The sequence below is a fragment of the Gracilinanus agilis genome, chromosome 1 (assembly GCF_016433145.1).
Source record: "Gracilinanus agilis isolate LMUSP501 chromosome 1, AgileGrace, whole genome shotgun sequence".
Classification (NCBI taxonomy): domain Eukaryota; kingdom Metazoa; phylum Chordata; class Mammalia; order Didelphimorphia; family Didelphidae; genus Gracilinanus; species Gracilinanus agilis.
This window is the reverse complement of record NC_058130.1, coordinates 145,959,352-145,977,416: the sequence shown is the minus strand read 5'-3', so window position 1 is coordinate 145,977,416 and position 18,065 is coordinate 145,959,352. Positions and strand designations below refer to the sequence as shown.

Sequence of the window (18,065 nt, the reverse complement as noted above, 5' to 3'; positions counted from 1 at the left end):
AGTTCCCACAGGTTCAATTACTATCTCTAAAAAGATGACTACTACATCCAGGTATATAAAGCTTTAATCTCTCTCCTGACCTCCAGTTTCACAGCACTAACAGTCTCTGGATATCTCAAACTCATCATGTCCAAAATATGCTCCCAGACATCCACACTTGCAACCTGAGTGTTATCCTTTGTCTCCTAAAGTTGCAGTCATAATACTTATCTGATTTCTTGCAAGTCTTCATACATTTCACTAACATTAATACCATCCCAGTGCGGACTCTCATTGTCCCACTCCTGAACTACTGCAATAGCCTTCTGGCTGGTGTTCTTGCCTCTAGTTCAGAACGTCCAATCTAACTCATCCTCCACTCAGCTCTTCCTAAAGCCTGGGTCTGATTAGATTATCTCCTTCTTTCTAGTAGCTTGCTATTACCTCTAAGGTCAAATATAAAATCCCCTTTGGGGCTTTTAAGTCCCTTCTTATTTTTTCAATTTTCTTATACTCAATGTCCCTCCACATACTCTATCTGGCAGACTTGCATCCCTCTGTGCCTTTTTACTATCCGACCCCCATGTCTAGGTTTTTCTCCCTTTTTACCTAAGCCTCCTTCCTCACTTCCTTCCAGACTCAACTCAAATATGACCTTCTGGAAAAAACTTTTCCCAACTGCTTCCTCCATACCTTTCCTCTGAGATGACCTACCAGTTACATTGCATGCATCTGGTAAATACAGTTTCTGTATGTTATCTTCTCCAAGAGTATATGTGCTCTGGGATGGCAGTATATTTGCCTTTCTCTGTATTCTAAGCACTCAGTACAGTGAATAAGCATATACTAAAAAGCTTTATGACTGGCCCACCAGCATACAAAAATTTGATCTGATACCAAGTAAAAAAAATGGATATGGCAGAGGTAACTTCTCTTTCTAAACAGAGAGATTTGTCTCCAAACATCTGAACAAAAATGTTTCAAACCATGAAGTTCAGATTTGCAATTAGAGACCTTTCTCTTTTAACCTTCTTGAATCCTAAGGCCATGTGGTATAACATGGGGTCAAAAATACCTTGTCATGTTACTGGCCAAGTTATGACCTCTCCACAGCTCTTTCCTCAGGCCCCAGAAAAGAAATATAAAACTATTAGCTGAATACAGCAAAAGAAACAGGCATTTATTAAGTGCCTACTATGTGCCAAGCACTATATGAGGTACAAGGAATACAAAACTAAAACAGTTCCTGCTCTTGAGCAGTTTTTATTTTATTTCATTAAGGGAGACAAAATATTTCTGTAAAATAAACACAAGAATCAAGATATGCTTAATATAAAACATGGCATTTGACTAGACTGTGAAAAAGAACAGTGAATCTAAGAGGTGGAAATAAGGTAGGAGAGCACGCCAGATCAATGGTGCACCAACGGTGCAAATGCACAGAGATGGCAGACTGCATATAGAGGATGAGGAAAAACAAGGAGCCAGTGTAGCTGAATAACAGTTTAGGAAGAGGAAGAATGTATAATAAAGTTGGAAGGTAGTGAATTTTGTTAAGTTTTGTTAAGAGTCATATGCTCAAACCAGTAACTTGGGAATATAACAGTATCATTCTAAGGATCAAATGAGATAATAGATAAATTGCCTTGTAAATTAAAGTGCTAAGGACAGTGGGGTAGAGGGAAAAGAACTATGGATTTAGAATGAGAAGATACATGTACAAATTATGATTATCTGACCTCCTTTAACCCTAACATAGACACCAAAATGTGAAAAAGACGTGCCACGGGTAGTCTGTGACACAGCTGGGAATCAAACCCAGGTTTTCTGATTCAGTTCACTGTTCCTTCTAAATCATTTTTTGAACAAGGTCAGAAGTAGAGAGAGGTGGGAAAAACAAATAAAAACCTATAGAAAATTATTTGTGGCTTAGGATTTTTTAAAATATATAATTTGCTAAGAATATGATATGATACCAAAAATATCCCTTCTAGTATCTTGTTCAATATTTGCCAATAAATTGTTCTTAAAGGAAGCTTAAAAGTGGAAATCAAAGTTTGGTTTTTATACAGTGATTTAACTCCATAAATACAGAAAAGTATTTTGCTTTTTGTATATCCCTTTGTACACATTCTGTTTTTTACTATTAATAGGTAAATTAAAAATACATTTAAAGATCTGATTTCATCTGTGTGAGTACCTACCAATGAAGATTAAAATCCCTCTAGTTCTCAAAATTTTGGCACCACAAATGGCTCTGGCAACCTTATGGTGATCAGCATCTCTACAAACATTGACCTCAGCTTCTCCAGCTGAATAGGAACTACTTGAGGCTGCACTGAAGTGGCATACTGTTCAATAACCTAGGATGGGAGAGTTGGACTTCCAGTTAAGTTAGCTCCCTAAATGTCTAGCTTCCACATACCTACTGCAATAAAACTCTGAAGTTTTACTGAGTAATGATCAAGAAATCCAATTTTAAAAAACCAATAAATATACTACAGAGCTTCTAATTATGCCTGACTTTCTATAGGGTATGTGCCTAGCAGTTAGTACTTGCAGCAAATAACTGGAAACAAAGTAGGTGCCTATTTATTAAAGACTGGATAAATTGTGGTACATGAATGTCAAAGAATTTTACTGTACAAGTTTAAGAAATACAGAGAAGCCTTGAAAGATTTACATGAACTAATACAAAGTGAAATAAGTGAAGTCAGGAAAACAATATATAACAACAGCAACAATAAAAATGAAAATGAACACTACAAAATTATCAAGGGCAAGCTTGGTCCCAAATATGAGATATGAGATGATTCTTCTTATTCCTTTGGGGAAGTAAGAGACCTCATATTTGGGGAGACACTACATATGATATGAGAATTTTCTGATGCTTGAGAGATTTTTTTTTTAAACCCTTACCTTCCCCATCTTAGAATCAATACTGTGTATTGGCTCCAAGGCAGAAGAGTGACAAGGGCTAGGGAATGGGGGTTAAGTGACTTGCCCAGGGTCACACAGCCAGGAAGTATCTGAGGCCAGATTTGAACCCAGGACCTCCCATCTCTAAGCCTGGCTCTCAATTCACTGGATCCACCCAGCTGCCCCCCTTCTTGAGGGATTTAAAGAACTCCAAGATGTAAAAATGTTATTAAGAAAAACACATTCAGATAGAATTAATTTTTTTAAACCCTTACCTTCTGTCTTAGAATCAATTGTGGTAAGGGCAGAAGAGTGGTAAGGGATAGGCAACTGAGGTTAAGTGACTTGCCCAGGGACATAGAGTAGGAGTAGGAACTGTCTGAGGCCACATTTGAACCCAGGACCTCCTGTCTCCGTGTCTAAAATTCTCTATCCACTGAATTCCCCAGGTGCTCCTCAGACAGCATTAATTTTAATAACATTTTGTATCATTCTGTATAGAATTATTGGCCTATCTAATAAAGAACTAACAAAGAATACTAAATGGTCCCAGCTACTAATGTTCTTAACTAGATCTAATGAATAAAAATATTAAGAGGAATTCATTCACTCAAACATTTATTGAGAGTTTATTACAGGCAAAGTTCTGTAGTAAGTGCTGTTCCCCAGTTCCAAGATAAGTTACTCTACTGAATTTTCCAGTAACAAGAGAACAGTTACTATAATGAACTTTCTGGTAACAAGAGAATAGTTACTATACTAAACTTTCTTAAAACACATTATCTCAAAACTTCATTCCTTTAACACATTCTGTAATTTTTATTTTGCTTAAGTCAAGATTTCCTCCCAATAGCCACACCTCTCTACATCTTGTTAATTTAACTCAAAAGAAAAAAGTAAGATGTGTTTTATAAGAAATTGGCTTCAGTACAACTTTAGAAGTAGAGACAGGAGAAGCATATATCTACACTCATAGCTTCATGACATATCTGAGATATATATAAACACACTAATTCGGGTGGTCTTGCACTGACTTCATTTCTTATTAAATGTCTTCTTCCCCATCTTCCTTATGCCTTCTCCCTGCATGTCAGATTTATAAAAATCAGTTTATTTTTTTATTCTAGAATGTTTTTAGAGAATCTGAATTTATTTGATTGATTGATTTTTAACCAATTACATGTAAAATTTTCACACAAGTTTTCCTAAGTTATATGATTAAACTTATCTCCCTTCTCTAGAATGTGTTTAGGTACTTATAGTTGAATACAGTTTGTCTAACAATCTGAAAATTCACAATAACTAGTGTCGTACTAATCAGTATTTAAATACCCCTAGGTAAAAGAAGTCTCCAAAGTGGTTAAAAGCTGTCCAAGAAAGTAAAAGCTGCTGTCAAGGAAATTAAAGCAATCTATAAGGCACTACCAAAATTGTTTTTACATTCCTCTTGTCCAAAGGGCCCACACGTCATATCTCAAATCAACCCATTTAGTGGACAAAGTCAATTCGAAGTGTCTTAGGTCTATTCTATAACCTCACCTCTTCACTCACAACAGTCTTGACTGGTGTTGTGAAAACATGTGGGGTTACCTCAAGCCTCCTCAGTTCCACCTATCAACAGACAGGTAATATCATCCCTCAAATCAGTATAAGTCTTGGTTTTAAACAAATCTAGCCTCAAAGTTTATGATCTTTCTAGCACATACCTTCTAGGGATGAGAAAGAATATATGTTCTAGTTTTAAAAGGTCTCTCTTGACTATGAGATGGTGAATAGTTCTACTGACCAGCCATGTAATTTCAAATAAACTAATCAATAAGAAACCTGACTTTTCATATCTCGCTGTATGCCTTGTATATATTTTACCCATAATAAAATTAAAAAGAAATATTAACTTCAAAATCTTCTTCCGTGATCATTTAGCCCTATTAGTTAGTCAAACTAGCTTTTTGAAAGTGGGTGAACCATCCTTGCACTCAGTACCCAACCTAGTTTTACAAATGAAGCACAATGTGAGTGGATGAGAGAGCCTATATTCTTCCTGTTTAGCAGCTCTCAAGAGTTACTGAATGATATATAGGGATTGCCAATATGTTCTAATACCTTGGCACAGGTAAAACCTTTAAATGAAATGTAATATTATTTTGTGTCTTATTTTAATGTGTTAGGACACTATGTAGACTGACTGTCCATTTGACTTGCTCCATAGAAGATATAAAAAAATTAAATACGTACTCTACAATGACAAAGTTTATTGAATGAAGTGAAGTGTGATCTCGATTATATCTTGCTACCAAATTTTGCCTGGGAATATCCCTCTGAAATTTTAAGTCATGGGAAAGGAAAATTTAATACACAAGTTTTCACAAAACAACTTTTCTAAAATGCATTCAAATAAAATAAGGTCAAGATACTCTATATGTCAATAAAAACATGAAGCCAATCACTTACAGTGGGAAAAAAACACAACCAACTTTTGGGGTAATCAATTACTGACTACACAATAGATTTACAATTATCCAATCTCATGAAGAATACAAAACAAGAGATATTCAAAAGAGAAATCATTGTAAGTGACTTTACAAATTACTTATACATGGCACTTCTTGCTCTACCAACTCTCCCCATTCTGAAATCAGCCATACTTTTGGAAATCTGGGACATAAATGGACCAGCAAAAGATGAAAAAAAAAACACATTAACTTTATCATAGAAATTGCAAGATGTTTCTCTACAATTTCAGTCATAAGATTCAAAAAATAAGAATTTACCTATACTTCTAAAGTTGACAGTTTTCATATTGTGTAGGGTAGTATAGAAAAGTAGATTTTTTTGAGTTACAGAAAATGAAAGTTATGAAAAAAATTATGGAAAATTGCCATATACCTTACAATCTTAATGAAAGTTATCCTAAATCATTATTTTAACGTTTCCAGGCAAAAAGGATTTCTTAAAATAAGGAATAAGATAATGTTCAAAATTATTCAATAATGCTATAGTACTGTCAAAATTCTACACATAAGTTTTTTTGTCCTTAACTTTCTTGTGCCTTGCATTATCTAGCCCTTTGCATATAGTAGATGTCCAATAAGTCTATTTACATATGAATATTTTTATAGTAGTACTATATATGATATAAAAAATTTCATAGTAGTGTTATATGTGCTATTAAAAAATCAGGAAATGAGCATGACATATCTGTGATGTAAAAAATTCTTATAGTTCCTACTAACAGAGAGGCTGAGATTGGTAGACTGCTTAAATTCAAAAGTTCTGTGTTTCAGTAAGACTAAAACTGACTGAATGTCTCCAGAACATCAATATAGTAGGCCCCAGAAGAGGACAAGAAGGTTGCGCATGAGGAGAAAAATCAGCCCAGAATGCTAACAGAGCAGGCTAATGAGTAGCAACTCTATTATTTCTAGCCTAGAGATAAGAAGAATCAGTCTCAAAAAATATATACATATATAATGTAGAAAGAAAAAAACTACGGTATGCAGAGGGCTAGATAATGCAATATATGCTCATTTGGTTAGGGAAGAGCTCAACAAATTATATTACTATAATAGAATATTACTGTATTGAAAGGAATGATGAATTATGAATTCAGAAAGAGATGATGAGTTATGGGAAACAATGAAGAAAGGGGTCAAAAGAATGATATATGATGATAACAATATCATAACAATATGAAGTCACCACAACTATATGGTCAAATGCAACAGCTAGCAATAGTACCAACTTGTAAAAATTAAAGGACATATTTCTTTTCAAACAATTAACAAACTAATTTTTTCAAAGTACTTTGGGTGTTTATTTGGAAATATGGATCAAAACAAAATATATTAATATTTAATTTTGTTCTATTGATGATGATAGAACAATTCCATCCAATGGCTCCACTAACAAAACAATGCATGTTACTGAACAACTCTTTGCTCATCTTTAGGATCTGAATTTATATACCATTCAATCAGAGCCATTAAGCTCTCAAAATTCTAAATATATAAATATATATGAAAATATATGTTTGTATAATACACCAACTGCAAAATGATGAAATGGCAAGGGGATTATCAAGACTATACAATGAAAACTGGTTATCCCCTTGGGACAACCTGTGCTAAAAAGACAGAGGGGTCTGCATAAAGAGATTATCTTTTATAAACCAGAACAGCATATTTTTTTCCCCTCACTGAAAGGAGTACTAGTAATTAGTAAAATAATTACTAATATAGCTTTGATGTACTTATCATTAAATCAAATTCACCTAATTTATTTAGACTTATTTACTTACAATCTACTTGGGCTTTCTCTGATAAGAGCAGTGTCTTCCTCACAGTAACCCTATAAGGTAGATACTGAAATTCTAATTCTCTCCATTTTATGGGTGAAATGACTTGTCCATAAGCTCACAGCTAAGGTCATAAGTTGAAGGTTGAACCCAGGTTTTCTAGCTTCCAAAGCCTATGCTCTTTCCAAGATGCCATACTGCCTTTCTAACATGCATCACACTAAAAACAAACTCTTGTGACTTCTCATTTCTAGTTAAAGTCAACATTAAAAATGTTTAAAGGTAAAATGATTACTTGGTGTTTGATTCTTTGCACTCCTATTCAAAGATGTGTTGGACATCTCAAAAGCCTTTTGAAATTCTCTACAAAAGCCTAGATGAGGACTTCTGAAGCAGGGATTAAATGTTATGCCCAAGGTCACATAGCAAGTGGCAGAACCAGTGTGATAGAACCCAGGATCCTTCATAACTACTATAAGGAGACTCCCATCTAGTCAGAGGCATTTGCTAAGACTCTTACCTTAGTACAAATACATAGAGAAAATCATATTCTTTTTAAGAAAAATATACCCTTCTAATCATTTCCATATCCAAATGCTTATTGTCTGCTTACAATAATGATTCTAGAAAAGATGGCAAATATACAACACATAAAAATGCAAAGGCAAAAAAAAAAAAATTTACTTCTCTTTTTCAATCCCCCCCCCATGACTGGAAGGGAATCTTTCACTTATTCTTCCCAAAAGAATCAGAAGGTAATATTTCATGTCCCACTCAGTAACCTCTAAAGTGTTAAAAACCATCCTGCATGAAATCCTTACCAGCAGTTGTACTTGTGACACCATTTACTGTCCCTTCAACATCAGTCTCATCCTCTGCGTAGCTGAGCATCAGGCTTTGCTGCCTGCTCGTCAATCGTCTGTGAGGGGCAAAGCAAGGCAACATATCATTATTTCTGAGACACTTATTTAATGTCTGCTCTAGACAGAGACATATGATAGTCTTTAGAACTTAGGAAACAATGATAAGCCATATCCATGTCTAATATATTCAGATTTAGGAATCCTTTAGTGTATCTACTGCATATCCAAGAAAAATAAAGTTCTACCATAAAATTCAGATATAAAACCATGACTTTGCATACTCTTAAACTTAAAAAAAACGACTATGTGTACAATTGCATTTTTCTTTTTAATTGCTAACTCTAAAGAATCTCTGCATTAACTTTTTTTAATAAGCACTCAACATAAAACTATGTTGAGTTATATACTGGGATCCTCTGGATAACCTACTTTCCTATCATTTATCTAATTCTCTATTACTCAAATGATACATCCTCCTATTTCCATTTTTTCAACAACAAAACATATGTTTCTAAAACAGATTAGAAAATGTGACTTGTTGCTAAAAATGTCAATTTTTTACCCCTAAAATGTGGATGGAAAATTCATCAAATAAAGTAAAAACAATGAAGTACTAAGCAAGCGGTAACAATATGAAATTGATAGGATTTTAAAATTCCAAAACTTAAATGAGTCAAATTCTGAAATACTTTTAAACAAATTGTTACAACAATATCCACTAATCACTATAGATTCTTCAAAGGGGAATAGTTTTAATGCAAAAAATAAAGTTTTATATAAAGAAGAGCAATTCAGAGGTAAATTAAGTTTTCATTACATATAAGGTAAGCTCTCAATAAGTTCTTGACTACTATCAAAGTTAAAGATTTAAGATTCTGCTCTACTGACTTACCTGGGAACTCTAATCTTTATGTGAATGTAGTGGTCACCATAGCCATAGCTATTAATCCGGGGGATGCCTTTCCCACTCATTCGAATCTTTTGGTCAATCTGTATCCCAGGAGGAATCTATGAATTTAAAAAAAAAAAATCTATGGAGATTGCCTTTGTTCTCAGGGGCCAAATGAATAATTTTTACAATAGCAAGACAATCGTAAGGTCCTGCTTTAGGAAGAATTATTTCATTGACTAATGTTTAAATGAATCCCTGATTTAATAAAAAAAATATTTAAATGTTGCTTGATTCCCCACTTCTTCTACAAAACTAACCCATTTCCTTTTCCAAGAAGACTGCAAATCTTAAGTCTTATATGGGCATGAGCTATTATTATTATCATACATTTCTCTAATATTGCTTTTATTTTTATTCTATTTTTTTAATTGAGGAATATTTTCCTAATTTTTTAAAGCCATTTCTTGCATGTAAGTTCTTACTGTTAAATAGGCAACAGCTCACTTAGGCACACAATGTGTTTCCCAATTCCCTTTTGGGTCATCTGTAATTTTAATTTTTGTCAGGAATTATGGTGTTATTGATTGAGACCAAATTCAATCACAGTGCCTCTGTTTCATTAGCACCAGGACTTTTTAATAAGGAAAAATTAGTTTATATTCAACAACAACCTAAAAATCTATTTTGAATTTAGAAACATAATTCTAAAGTTAGCATATATTACTAATTCAGCATTTATGGTACACTTGAGTTTCATTTTCCCATGCAGAGCAAATCACAGAGAAAACAAAATAGCAGACCAATAAAGAGATTAAATAATTTCTAGAGATCAAGTTCCTTACCGTGACATTGATTGTCTCATACAACCCCTGAGCTCTGGCTGTCCCACCAAGGACAGCTTGAGCTATAGAAATAAAGAGGTCTGAGTGGATATCAGCTCCATCCCTCCTAAACACAGGACTTCTCTGAACCTAAAAATCATCAAGCATGAAAAAGCATTATTACCAAGAGACCAAGGCCTACATATGACATATTATTGGCCAAAAAACAAAACTCTGAGGTCTGAGGTACAACTTCAACCCTTTATTGCTTTTGATTCAAAGATAATAGTGACAATAGTGACCCAAAGACTAGTAGTTTTTTTTTTTCCATTCCCAAAGAGTGGTTTTTTTTTCAATCTATACCCCTGAATTATAAGAGGAGAAAAATACAACTCCATTTTCAATGTAACAAGTGCTGTATTAAAAAAAAGAAAGAAAGAAAGAAAAGAAAAGCTTTCTTCATGAGTCTATCTCGTGAGCTCAGGATAGAACTGCAGTGAGCTAAGCTTCCTGGGTGTCCACACTCACTAGTCTATCATTAATAAAGTGAGTGCTCTCAGAAGTAGGGGGCCACCAGGAAAGTCCTTCTTGCCTAAGGAGAGGCAAACCATTCCAAGTCTGAAAGAGAGTAGGTCAAATCTCCTATGTCAATCAGTACGGAAATCAGGCCAATACAATATGTTGCCCCATCATTTGCATCCAAGATGAGAGGAAAACCCACTCTTAAAAAAAAAGTTTTCTCACTAGACTGTGGAGTTGGAGAAGCCAAAAGCAATTACACAACTATGTTAGCTGTTTGCTGTCTTTTATGTGTATGGAAGAACATAGCATATACACAAATAAGTGTATATATAAATTATATATGCATATGTGCACATATACACATATATACATACACATATACTTAACACACACAAAAAATGGGGGAAGGGAAAACTAAAAGCTGGGAGTATAAGAAAAGATTTCAGGGAGGAGGTGACACCTGAGATTTGCTTTCAAGGTCCTAAATGTTAGAGGAGCTCTGAGAAAAGCGATGCTCTACTGTTCTGTTAGAAGAACTGCCAATTAAGGTAGTCATTCTATAAAGCAATTTGGAACTATAGCAGAAAATTATTTTCACTGGCTACCTCCCATGCCTAGAATTCTCTCCCTTCTCATTTTCTTTTCCCTGGTTTCCTTCAAGTGCCAGCTAAAATCCCATCTTCTAAAAGAAGCCTTTTTCAGTTCTACTTAATACTAATGCATTACACTTCTGTGATAATTTCCAATTAACCCAGTGTATGTCTTATATGTATATGGTTTACATGCTGTCCCTCTATTAACCTGTGAGCTCCTTGAGAGCAAGAACTATTTGGGAGGTTTTTTTGCTGCCTATGTCCCTAGTACTTAGTACATAATATCTAGCACATAAAGTGTTTAATACATGACTGACAGCTTTATTCTGTTCAAATGAGAACTGGGGGTGGAGTGATGGTAGTATATGTGGAAGTGACAGATTAATTTTAAAATGCTTGCTAATTAAAAAAAAAGTGCAAAGTAAAGAATTTCAGGCTTTTTAAAAAATAGAGTGGGGATGAATATTACTCTGTGTGTGTGTGTATGTGTGTGTGTGTGTGTGTTGTTTATGTGTGTGGTGGGGGGATGGAATATAGAGAAGCATGGTAAGAGCTATATGAACTGATGCAAAATGGTATAAACAGAGCAAAGAAAACAACATACAGTGAGACTAAAGCAATGGAAATGGATAAAACAACATACTAATCAAAAGTAAATTTAATAAAATCAAACAGATTGAATGAGGAGCAATGAAAAGATACCCTCACGGGTCCATAGGTGTTACCCGCTGCACATTGTTTTTGGACTTTTTCAATATGTTGATTAAATACCATTTGCAATATACTTAGATAAATATGGTGACATAAGAAATGGAAAGTATAAAAAAAAATTGTTTTTTTAAAGGGTGGCAAAGTCAGGTACAACTTACATTTGTCCAAAACATTTGGTACAGTTACTGCCCAGATTTCTCTTACTTTATCAATCAACAAGCACTAATTAAGAAAAAAGTGTCAGGCACTCTGCTAGGTGTTGGGGGATACAAAGACAAAAATCAAACAATCCTTACTCTCAAGGAGCTGATGATCTCTCTGTACATGTATAGATGTTCTATGTGTGTGTAAGTGTACAAACAAAAAGAATACAAAATAAATAAGGTTATTAGGAAAGGACTGCACTAATAATTTTTAGAATCAGAAAATAGCATTTAAGCCAAGTCTTGGATGAAATAAAGATTTACAGAAGGCAGATGCAAGTAAAAAGCACTCTGACAAAAATATGTGGGAACAAGAGAAGTCAATTTGGTTAAAATGAAAAGCATGGAAAGGTGAGAAATGAAGCTAAAAAGGTAGGTTGAAGCAAATTGTGAAGGATGTTAAAAGAAAAACAGAAATTCATATTAGATCTTAGAAATAATTATAGAGCCAATAGAGAAAGAATGATATGATCATTATAAGCCTGCACTTTAGGAAAACCACTTTAGCAGATTATAGAGAATGGATTGGGTGAAGGACTTAAAGTAAGGAAGCCACCCTAAGAGTTCAGGTAATGAGGGCCTGAACTAAGGTAGTGACTATGAGTAATGAGTTTGGGAAAGATGCAAAGGAAGTTATGGAAGTAGAAAAGATAAGATGAGAAGAAGGAAAAGTGAATAGCAGAGGATAATACCTAAATTAGAAAGTTCATGAAATGGGAGTGTTGAGGGGGAAACAATGAGCTGTTTTAGTTGTGCTAGTTTAAGCTACCTATGGGAAACTCAGTAATTGACCATGTAGGGCTATAGCTCAGAAGAAAAATCAAGCTGGAGATGTATATATTTATATGAGTCATCTGCATTGGGATAACTAAATATATGAACTGATAAGGCCTCCAAGTGAGAATTTAGAGACAGAAGGCCCAGAACAGAGTCTTGGTGTACACCCACAGTTAGAAGGTGTGATGAACCAGCAAGAGATTGAGAAGCTGTCAGATATGCAGAAGCAGAAGAGAGCAGCAGTTTGAAAACCCACAGAGTTATTAAACTGTATAGAAGAGTCAAAAAGTGAGGAGAGAGAAAAGATCATAAAATTTGGTAATCAAATCATTGGTAACTTTGGAGGAAGTAGTTTTAGTTGAGTGATGAGGTCTGAGGAGAAATCTGAGAAGACAAGAAATTAGGGTGCTGGAAGAAGTATCAACCTGTATCCTGAAATCCCCTCATCTAGGGCAGGATTTGGGGAGGAAAAGTGAGGACTATGAGAGCCAGATAATGAACTCTGAGAAAAGAAAAAGAATAACATGGCACCTGGAAGACAAAAAAGGAATTGTAATTTGAAATGTTTGATGAACTTGGAAGAAAGTAACTTGGAAAAAGGAGACACTGAGTGATTGTGGCAAAGGAAACATCTCAAAATGAGGGTGGGCAATGGGTATTCAATAAAGGGTAAACAATGTTGGAGAGGATAGCTACTGAGTCACCTGGGGGAAGCCAGCTTTCTTTGTGTGCCATAAGATGGAAGGGGTGTGAGAAGAAAAGTTTCAAAATGAAGGAAAGTTAGTTAGGAAATGAGAACTTCAAAGAACACAATGGAAGAGGTAGACAGAGTTGGAATAAAATATGGGAGGGGTAGAGATGAGGAGGATGCGGACAAGGAGAATTAAAGTAGAGGCTGGGAGGAGAGTAGTTTATCCACAGAGAGCCCAAGATTACTTATTTTCCTGGAAAAGGAACAAGTGGTGGGAGTTTGCTAGTCGTAGGAAATAGAAGTAATTCTACTGAAGACAGCAGATGATCACAAGATTGGAATTTTTGATCTTCAGTTCTGCCTCAGCATCTTAAGCAGAGTTTGGATGACTCAATCTCTGTGGCAGCAATTTCTTATTACTGTAGTCCCCAAATACATATTTAGCAACATTCGTTTACTGATATATCTCCAGCACCTATTCAAGAAATATTTTCAATAGGTTTGTCTGATTCCTTCTTATACCCAAAAGAGAAAATGCTGCCTCTGCTTTCCCTACTTCCCTAAGATGACAGAACAGTCTATGTTTGCTATTTAAAAACACAATCAAGTAGTACGTACCCTGAATGTTATGAAAATTTCTTTTTTCCCTACAGGCATTCTAACAGTCTGGCCATCCTCCACTCCTGCAATAAGAACAAAACCAAATATTTAAAAAAAATTTAGACCATTCAGCTTCCTATTACAAGACTCCCTTATAAGCTAAGTAAAACAATACATATCTATCCAGAAAGGCAGCAAGTATGATTTTTTGAAGTTATAATTTTTTTTAATCTGTAAGTGAAAAAGCACCACAGAAACCTCAAAAGAAATCATTAAATTTCTAGGAGTAGGCATTTGGCTTCTACTAAATAAAGCAAGGGGGATAGGGGAAGTTGGGTAGCTCAGTGGATTGAGAGTCAGGTCTAGAGACGGGAGGTCCTAGGTTCAAATCTGGTCTCAGACACTTCCCAGCTGTGTGACCCTGGGCAAGTCACTTGACCCCCATTGCCTACCCTTACCACTCTTCCACTAAGGAGCCAATACACAGAAGTTAAGGGTTTAAAAAAAAAGAAAAAAATAGAATAAATAAAGCAAAGGAGGAAAAAAAACCAGAGGAAAGGAAATTATTTCAATACTGAGAGTCCCTTAAAAAATATGTAACGACTCTTGTCCTTTCTAATAAGGCATATAAATTACTAAAGGATGAATATTACCAAATATATTATAAACCTTCATTTTGAGATATCTCCAAATACTTATCATCTTTCATCCAACTGTCTCTAGTACAACTTTATTACTTGGATATAAAGAGTAAAAAAGTCATTTTAATTCTAAAACATCAGGTCTACCCTGAATAAGTGTAAAAATGAACCTGCAGGTACTGGGACCACGACCTTCTTCTTTTGTTTTGCTTGTCCTGTTCCCCTACATATCACACAAGGAGTAGTTATTATGGATCCACGGCCTCCACATCGCCTACATGTAGAACGCATCACAAAAGGGCCTGTATTTATGGTCTCCTGTTGAGAAGAGGAAGAAAAATCAATACATCTCTTTCACTTCCATATACTACAAGATAACTAGTTGGCTAAAGTTCTCATGATGTGTACCATAAGAACAGGCTCACTGAAGATTTTTATACATATAGGTATATACACAAACACACACACATATGTATACATTTAAAAATAAAGTCCCACAGATGAGATATATGCCCCTCAAATATTTTAATCTGACTAACCATAGCTTTCTAGAAAAAAAAGCTATCTTTGAATACTCAAAAAGCTTATACTGCTTTTCCAGTAATGGAAAATGAAAGTCTATTCCTCTGTAAGAATACCTGAAAAATCTAACTATGTCACCATAAATGTGCAAGGGAAGGCAAGTAATTTATCAAGTTTTATAAGGTATCAAGTTAATTATGCTGCCATTCATAGGATCATCCATTTCGGATTCAAATGCTAGATGGGACCTTGGAGGCCACTGGATAAGGAAAGTCAGGCAAGAGAGATTTAAGTGACTTACACTGCACCTCCCACCTCTCAGTATCTGAAGCAGAAAAAGAACCCATGTCTTTCTGACTGCAAGTCTAATGCCCTTATCACAGCCCCTCACTGACTGCAATGTAAGAATAAGCATGGAGATGGTGCTATCACTAGTATTCAGGAAATCAAAGTTACTGTGGAATATGGAACAAGAGGCTGGCTTAAGATCTAATTTCTGTCAGACTACTTTTCAGTTTCTCCATAAGTACTAATCTAATAAGGAATTATGATAATAAATATGAGTTATTTATGTTTTTAGGTCTATTAAACACTGGGCTATTGAGTTCCCTTATTTCTGATTCTTCTTGTCTAGTCTGATCTACTTTTCTATTTTTTTAACCAATACCAAGTAATTTTCATGACTGCTACTTTATAATATGATCTGAGGTCTAGAAGTATAATTTCCACTTTGCTCTTAACTTTTTTGTTTGTTTTCGTTATTTACCCTGATGTTCTATATCTTTTATTTCCTTACAAATTTTGTTATTATTTTAAGTTCTATAAAATATCATTTTGGTAGTTTAACTAGTAGAGCATTAAAATTAAATTAATTTTGGTAGTATTAAAATTTTGGTCACAGTGGCAAAGTCTAGCCATGAGCACTGAATAATCTTCCAATTATTTAAATTGTTCTTTATTTCTTTAAGAAGAATTTGTAATTGAATCTTTACAAATACTAGTGTGCTTTGCTAGATGACTCCCAAATATTTTATGCATTTTGTACATTTTTAATGGAATTTCCCTTATATTGCAATGGAACTGATTTTCATAGATTTATTTTGTAGCCTGCAACTTTGCTCAAGCTTTCTTGCCTCAATGATTTTCTTTGCTGATTACCTAGGATTTTCTAAGTAAATCATCATGTCAATCGTCAAATAGGGATGAATGAAATGAAATTGTTACTATCTATAAGAGACCCAGAATATGAGGAATAAAATGAAGCATGGAAAATTTTGCAAGAACTGATAAAATAAACTGAGCCAAGAAAACAATATATACATAACTTAGAAAAAAATTCAAATGGAAAGAATAGCCACCACTAAATAATCCAAAATGAAGGTTGCAAAATTATATAGAATAAGCTTGGCCCTAAAGAAGAGAAATAATAACTGTATACAATCAGATTTTTTGATGTACTGATTGGTTTTGATAATTTAAAAAAACATTTTCTTTGAAAAAAAATTCTTAATTATAAGGGATACTAACCACATCACAATGATTTCAAACAAAAATTTCCTTCTGAATAAATAATAATCAGGATAAATAACATACACTTAGTATCTATATATAATATATAAGGTCAATAGCTATGATATTAGAAAGGATGAATACTCTTTACCATGGCCTTGTAAAAAAGGAAAGCTATTCTTCAATTAAAAGAGATCAAAATAATTATACCTTGCTAAAATTACAGAAAAAAAATGGATCTTCCTTTTATATTCGCTTCATGTACTATCTTACTCCCAAGCTTTCTGGGGAGATGAATAGGATTTCAGGCAAGGTAAATACAAAAAATAACAATAAAAATATATTTTTAAAAGAATTAGCCTACAAAGATCCCACAATTAATTTTCTCAAGCCAGAGAAATGACCACGGTAGGGATAAATCCTCCTACAGAGACACAAAACCAAGCCAGTGTATTTAAACTGAGGGATAATTGTCCTCAAGCTTCTTTAATGCCATATTGGGAAAAAAGTGCAAGAAAAGTCACCAGTTAGTTCTCAAACACATTTCTCCACCAAAGGGTATCAAGAAATAAGTTTAAAGAAACAGAACAATCATTCTCATCAACAGAAATCAAGAGGGAAGTCACTCCAGAAGTTCTGGTGTCTTGTCTTCTTCATTTCTCCCTATCCTCTCTCCTCACCCCATCCCTACCCCCAGCAAAGATTTCTTCTCAGAATTATAGAGTAGGATTCAAAAAGTATGCATGGAACAACCAGATGTCAGTTGAGCCAACTTGGGAATAAGCAATTATAATGGGATACAGAAGAAGACCACTGAATTTGAAGCAGGTAGCTAAAATACACACTAGTAAGCAGCAAAATTAGAAACTAAACCCACATTTTTCATTAGGCTATGTAATCTTTTCTCCTAATTCCAGATTATTTAAGATTTTTCAAGTAGTCATTTCCTGAGATAACAATGAAGTTTAGTGTACTTGCTCTTCCTATTAAAACTGAACTCTCCTTTCAATGAAGTAATTGACTTTAAAGTATTCAGATCCCAATTATGATCTACTGAAGCTATAAGTGCTACCTAAATTTATATAAGAAGAAACTATGGGAAAGAAAAATATAATGGAAATATAAAAAGGACAAGACAGTGAGAATGCTTAAAGAAAATCCAGGATCCATTTGACCTTTTACATTAGTTCTTACCATTCCTGTGCCATTGCAATAATGGCACTGCTGAACTTTGGTGCCTGGTTCATTTCCTTTGCCATCACATCGCTCACAGGAGTCATTAATGTTCACAGTAAATTCTTTATTAACACCCTTTGCAGCTTGATTAAATGTCAATTCCATGATGTACTAGAGAGAAAATAAGTCATTTAATCTTTCTTCACAGTTAACGCTTTACTATCAAAACCAAGAGTGTTGAAGTATATTACTTAATTTATGATAATGAGTAAAAAAATCAAGTACTTCTTCTCTCCTCAGATACTTAGGATTTTTAAGAGTACCAAGTTATTCAAATTTCAGTACATTAACA

The 18,065-nt window shown here is 34.3% G+C and overlaps 1 protein-coding gene across 2 annotated transcripts in view; it reads right to left on the bottom strand.

The window, feature by feature from the left end:
• DNAJA3 (DnaJ heat shock protein family (Hsp40) member A3) overlaps positions 1 to 18,065 on the bottom strand; it is a 37,307-nt gene that overhangs the window by 4,006 nt on the left and 15,236 nt on the right. For both annotated transcript variants that reach the window (XM_044658118.1, XM_044658126.1), the window contains exons 5-10: positions 17,732 to 17,884; positions 14,677 to 14,824; positions 13,884 to 13,948; positions 9,790 to 9,918; positions 8,948 to 9,063; positions 8,014 to 8,111 (exon numbers count right to left, since the gene is read on the bottom strand). In XM_044658118.1, coding sequence (XP_044514053.1) covers positions 8,014 to 8,111; positions 8,948 to 9,063; positions 9,790 to 9,918; positions 13,884 to 13,948; positions 14,677 to 14,824; positions 17,732 to 17,884 — 709 coding nt within the window. The remainder of the gene's footprint in view (positions 1 to 8,013; positions 8,112 to 8,947; positions 9,064 to 9,789; positions 9,919 to 13,883; positions 13,949 to 14,676; positions 14,825 to 17,731; positions 17,885 to 18,065) is intronic.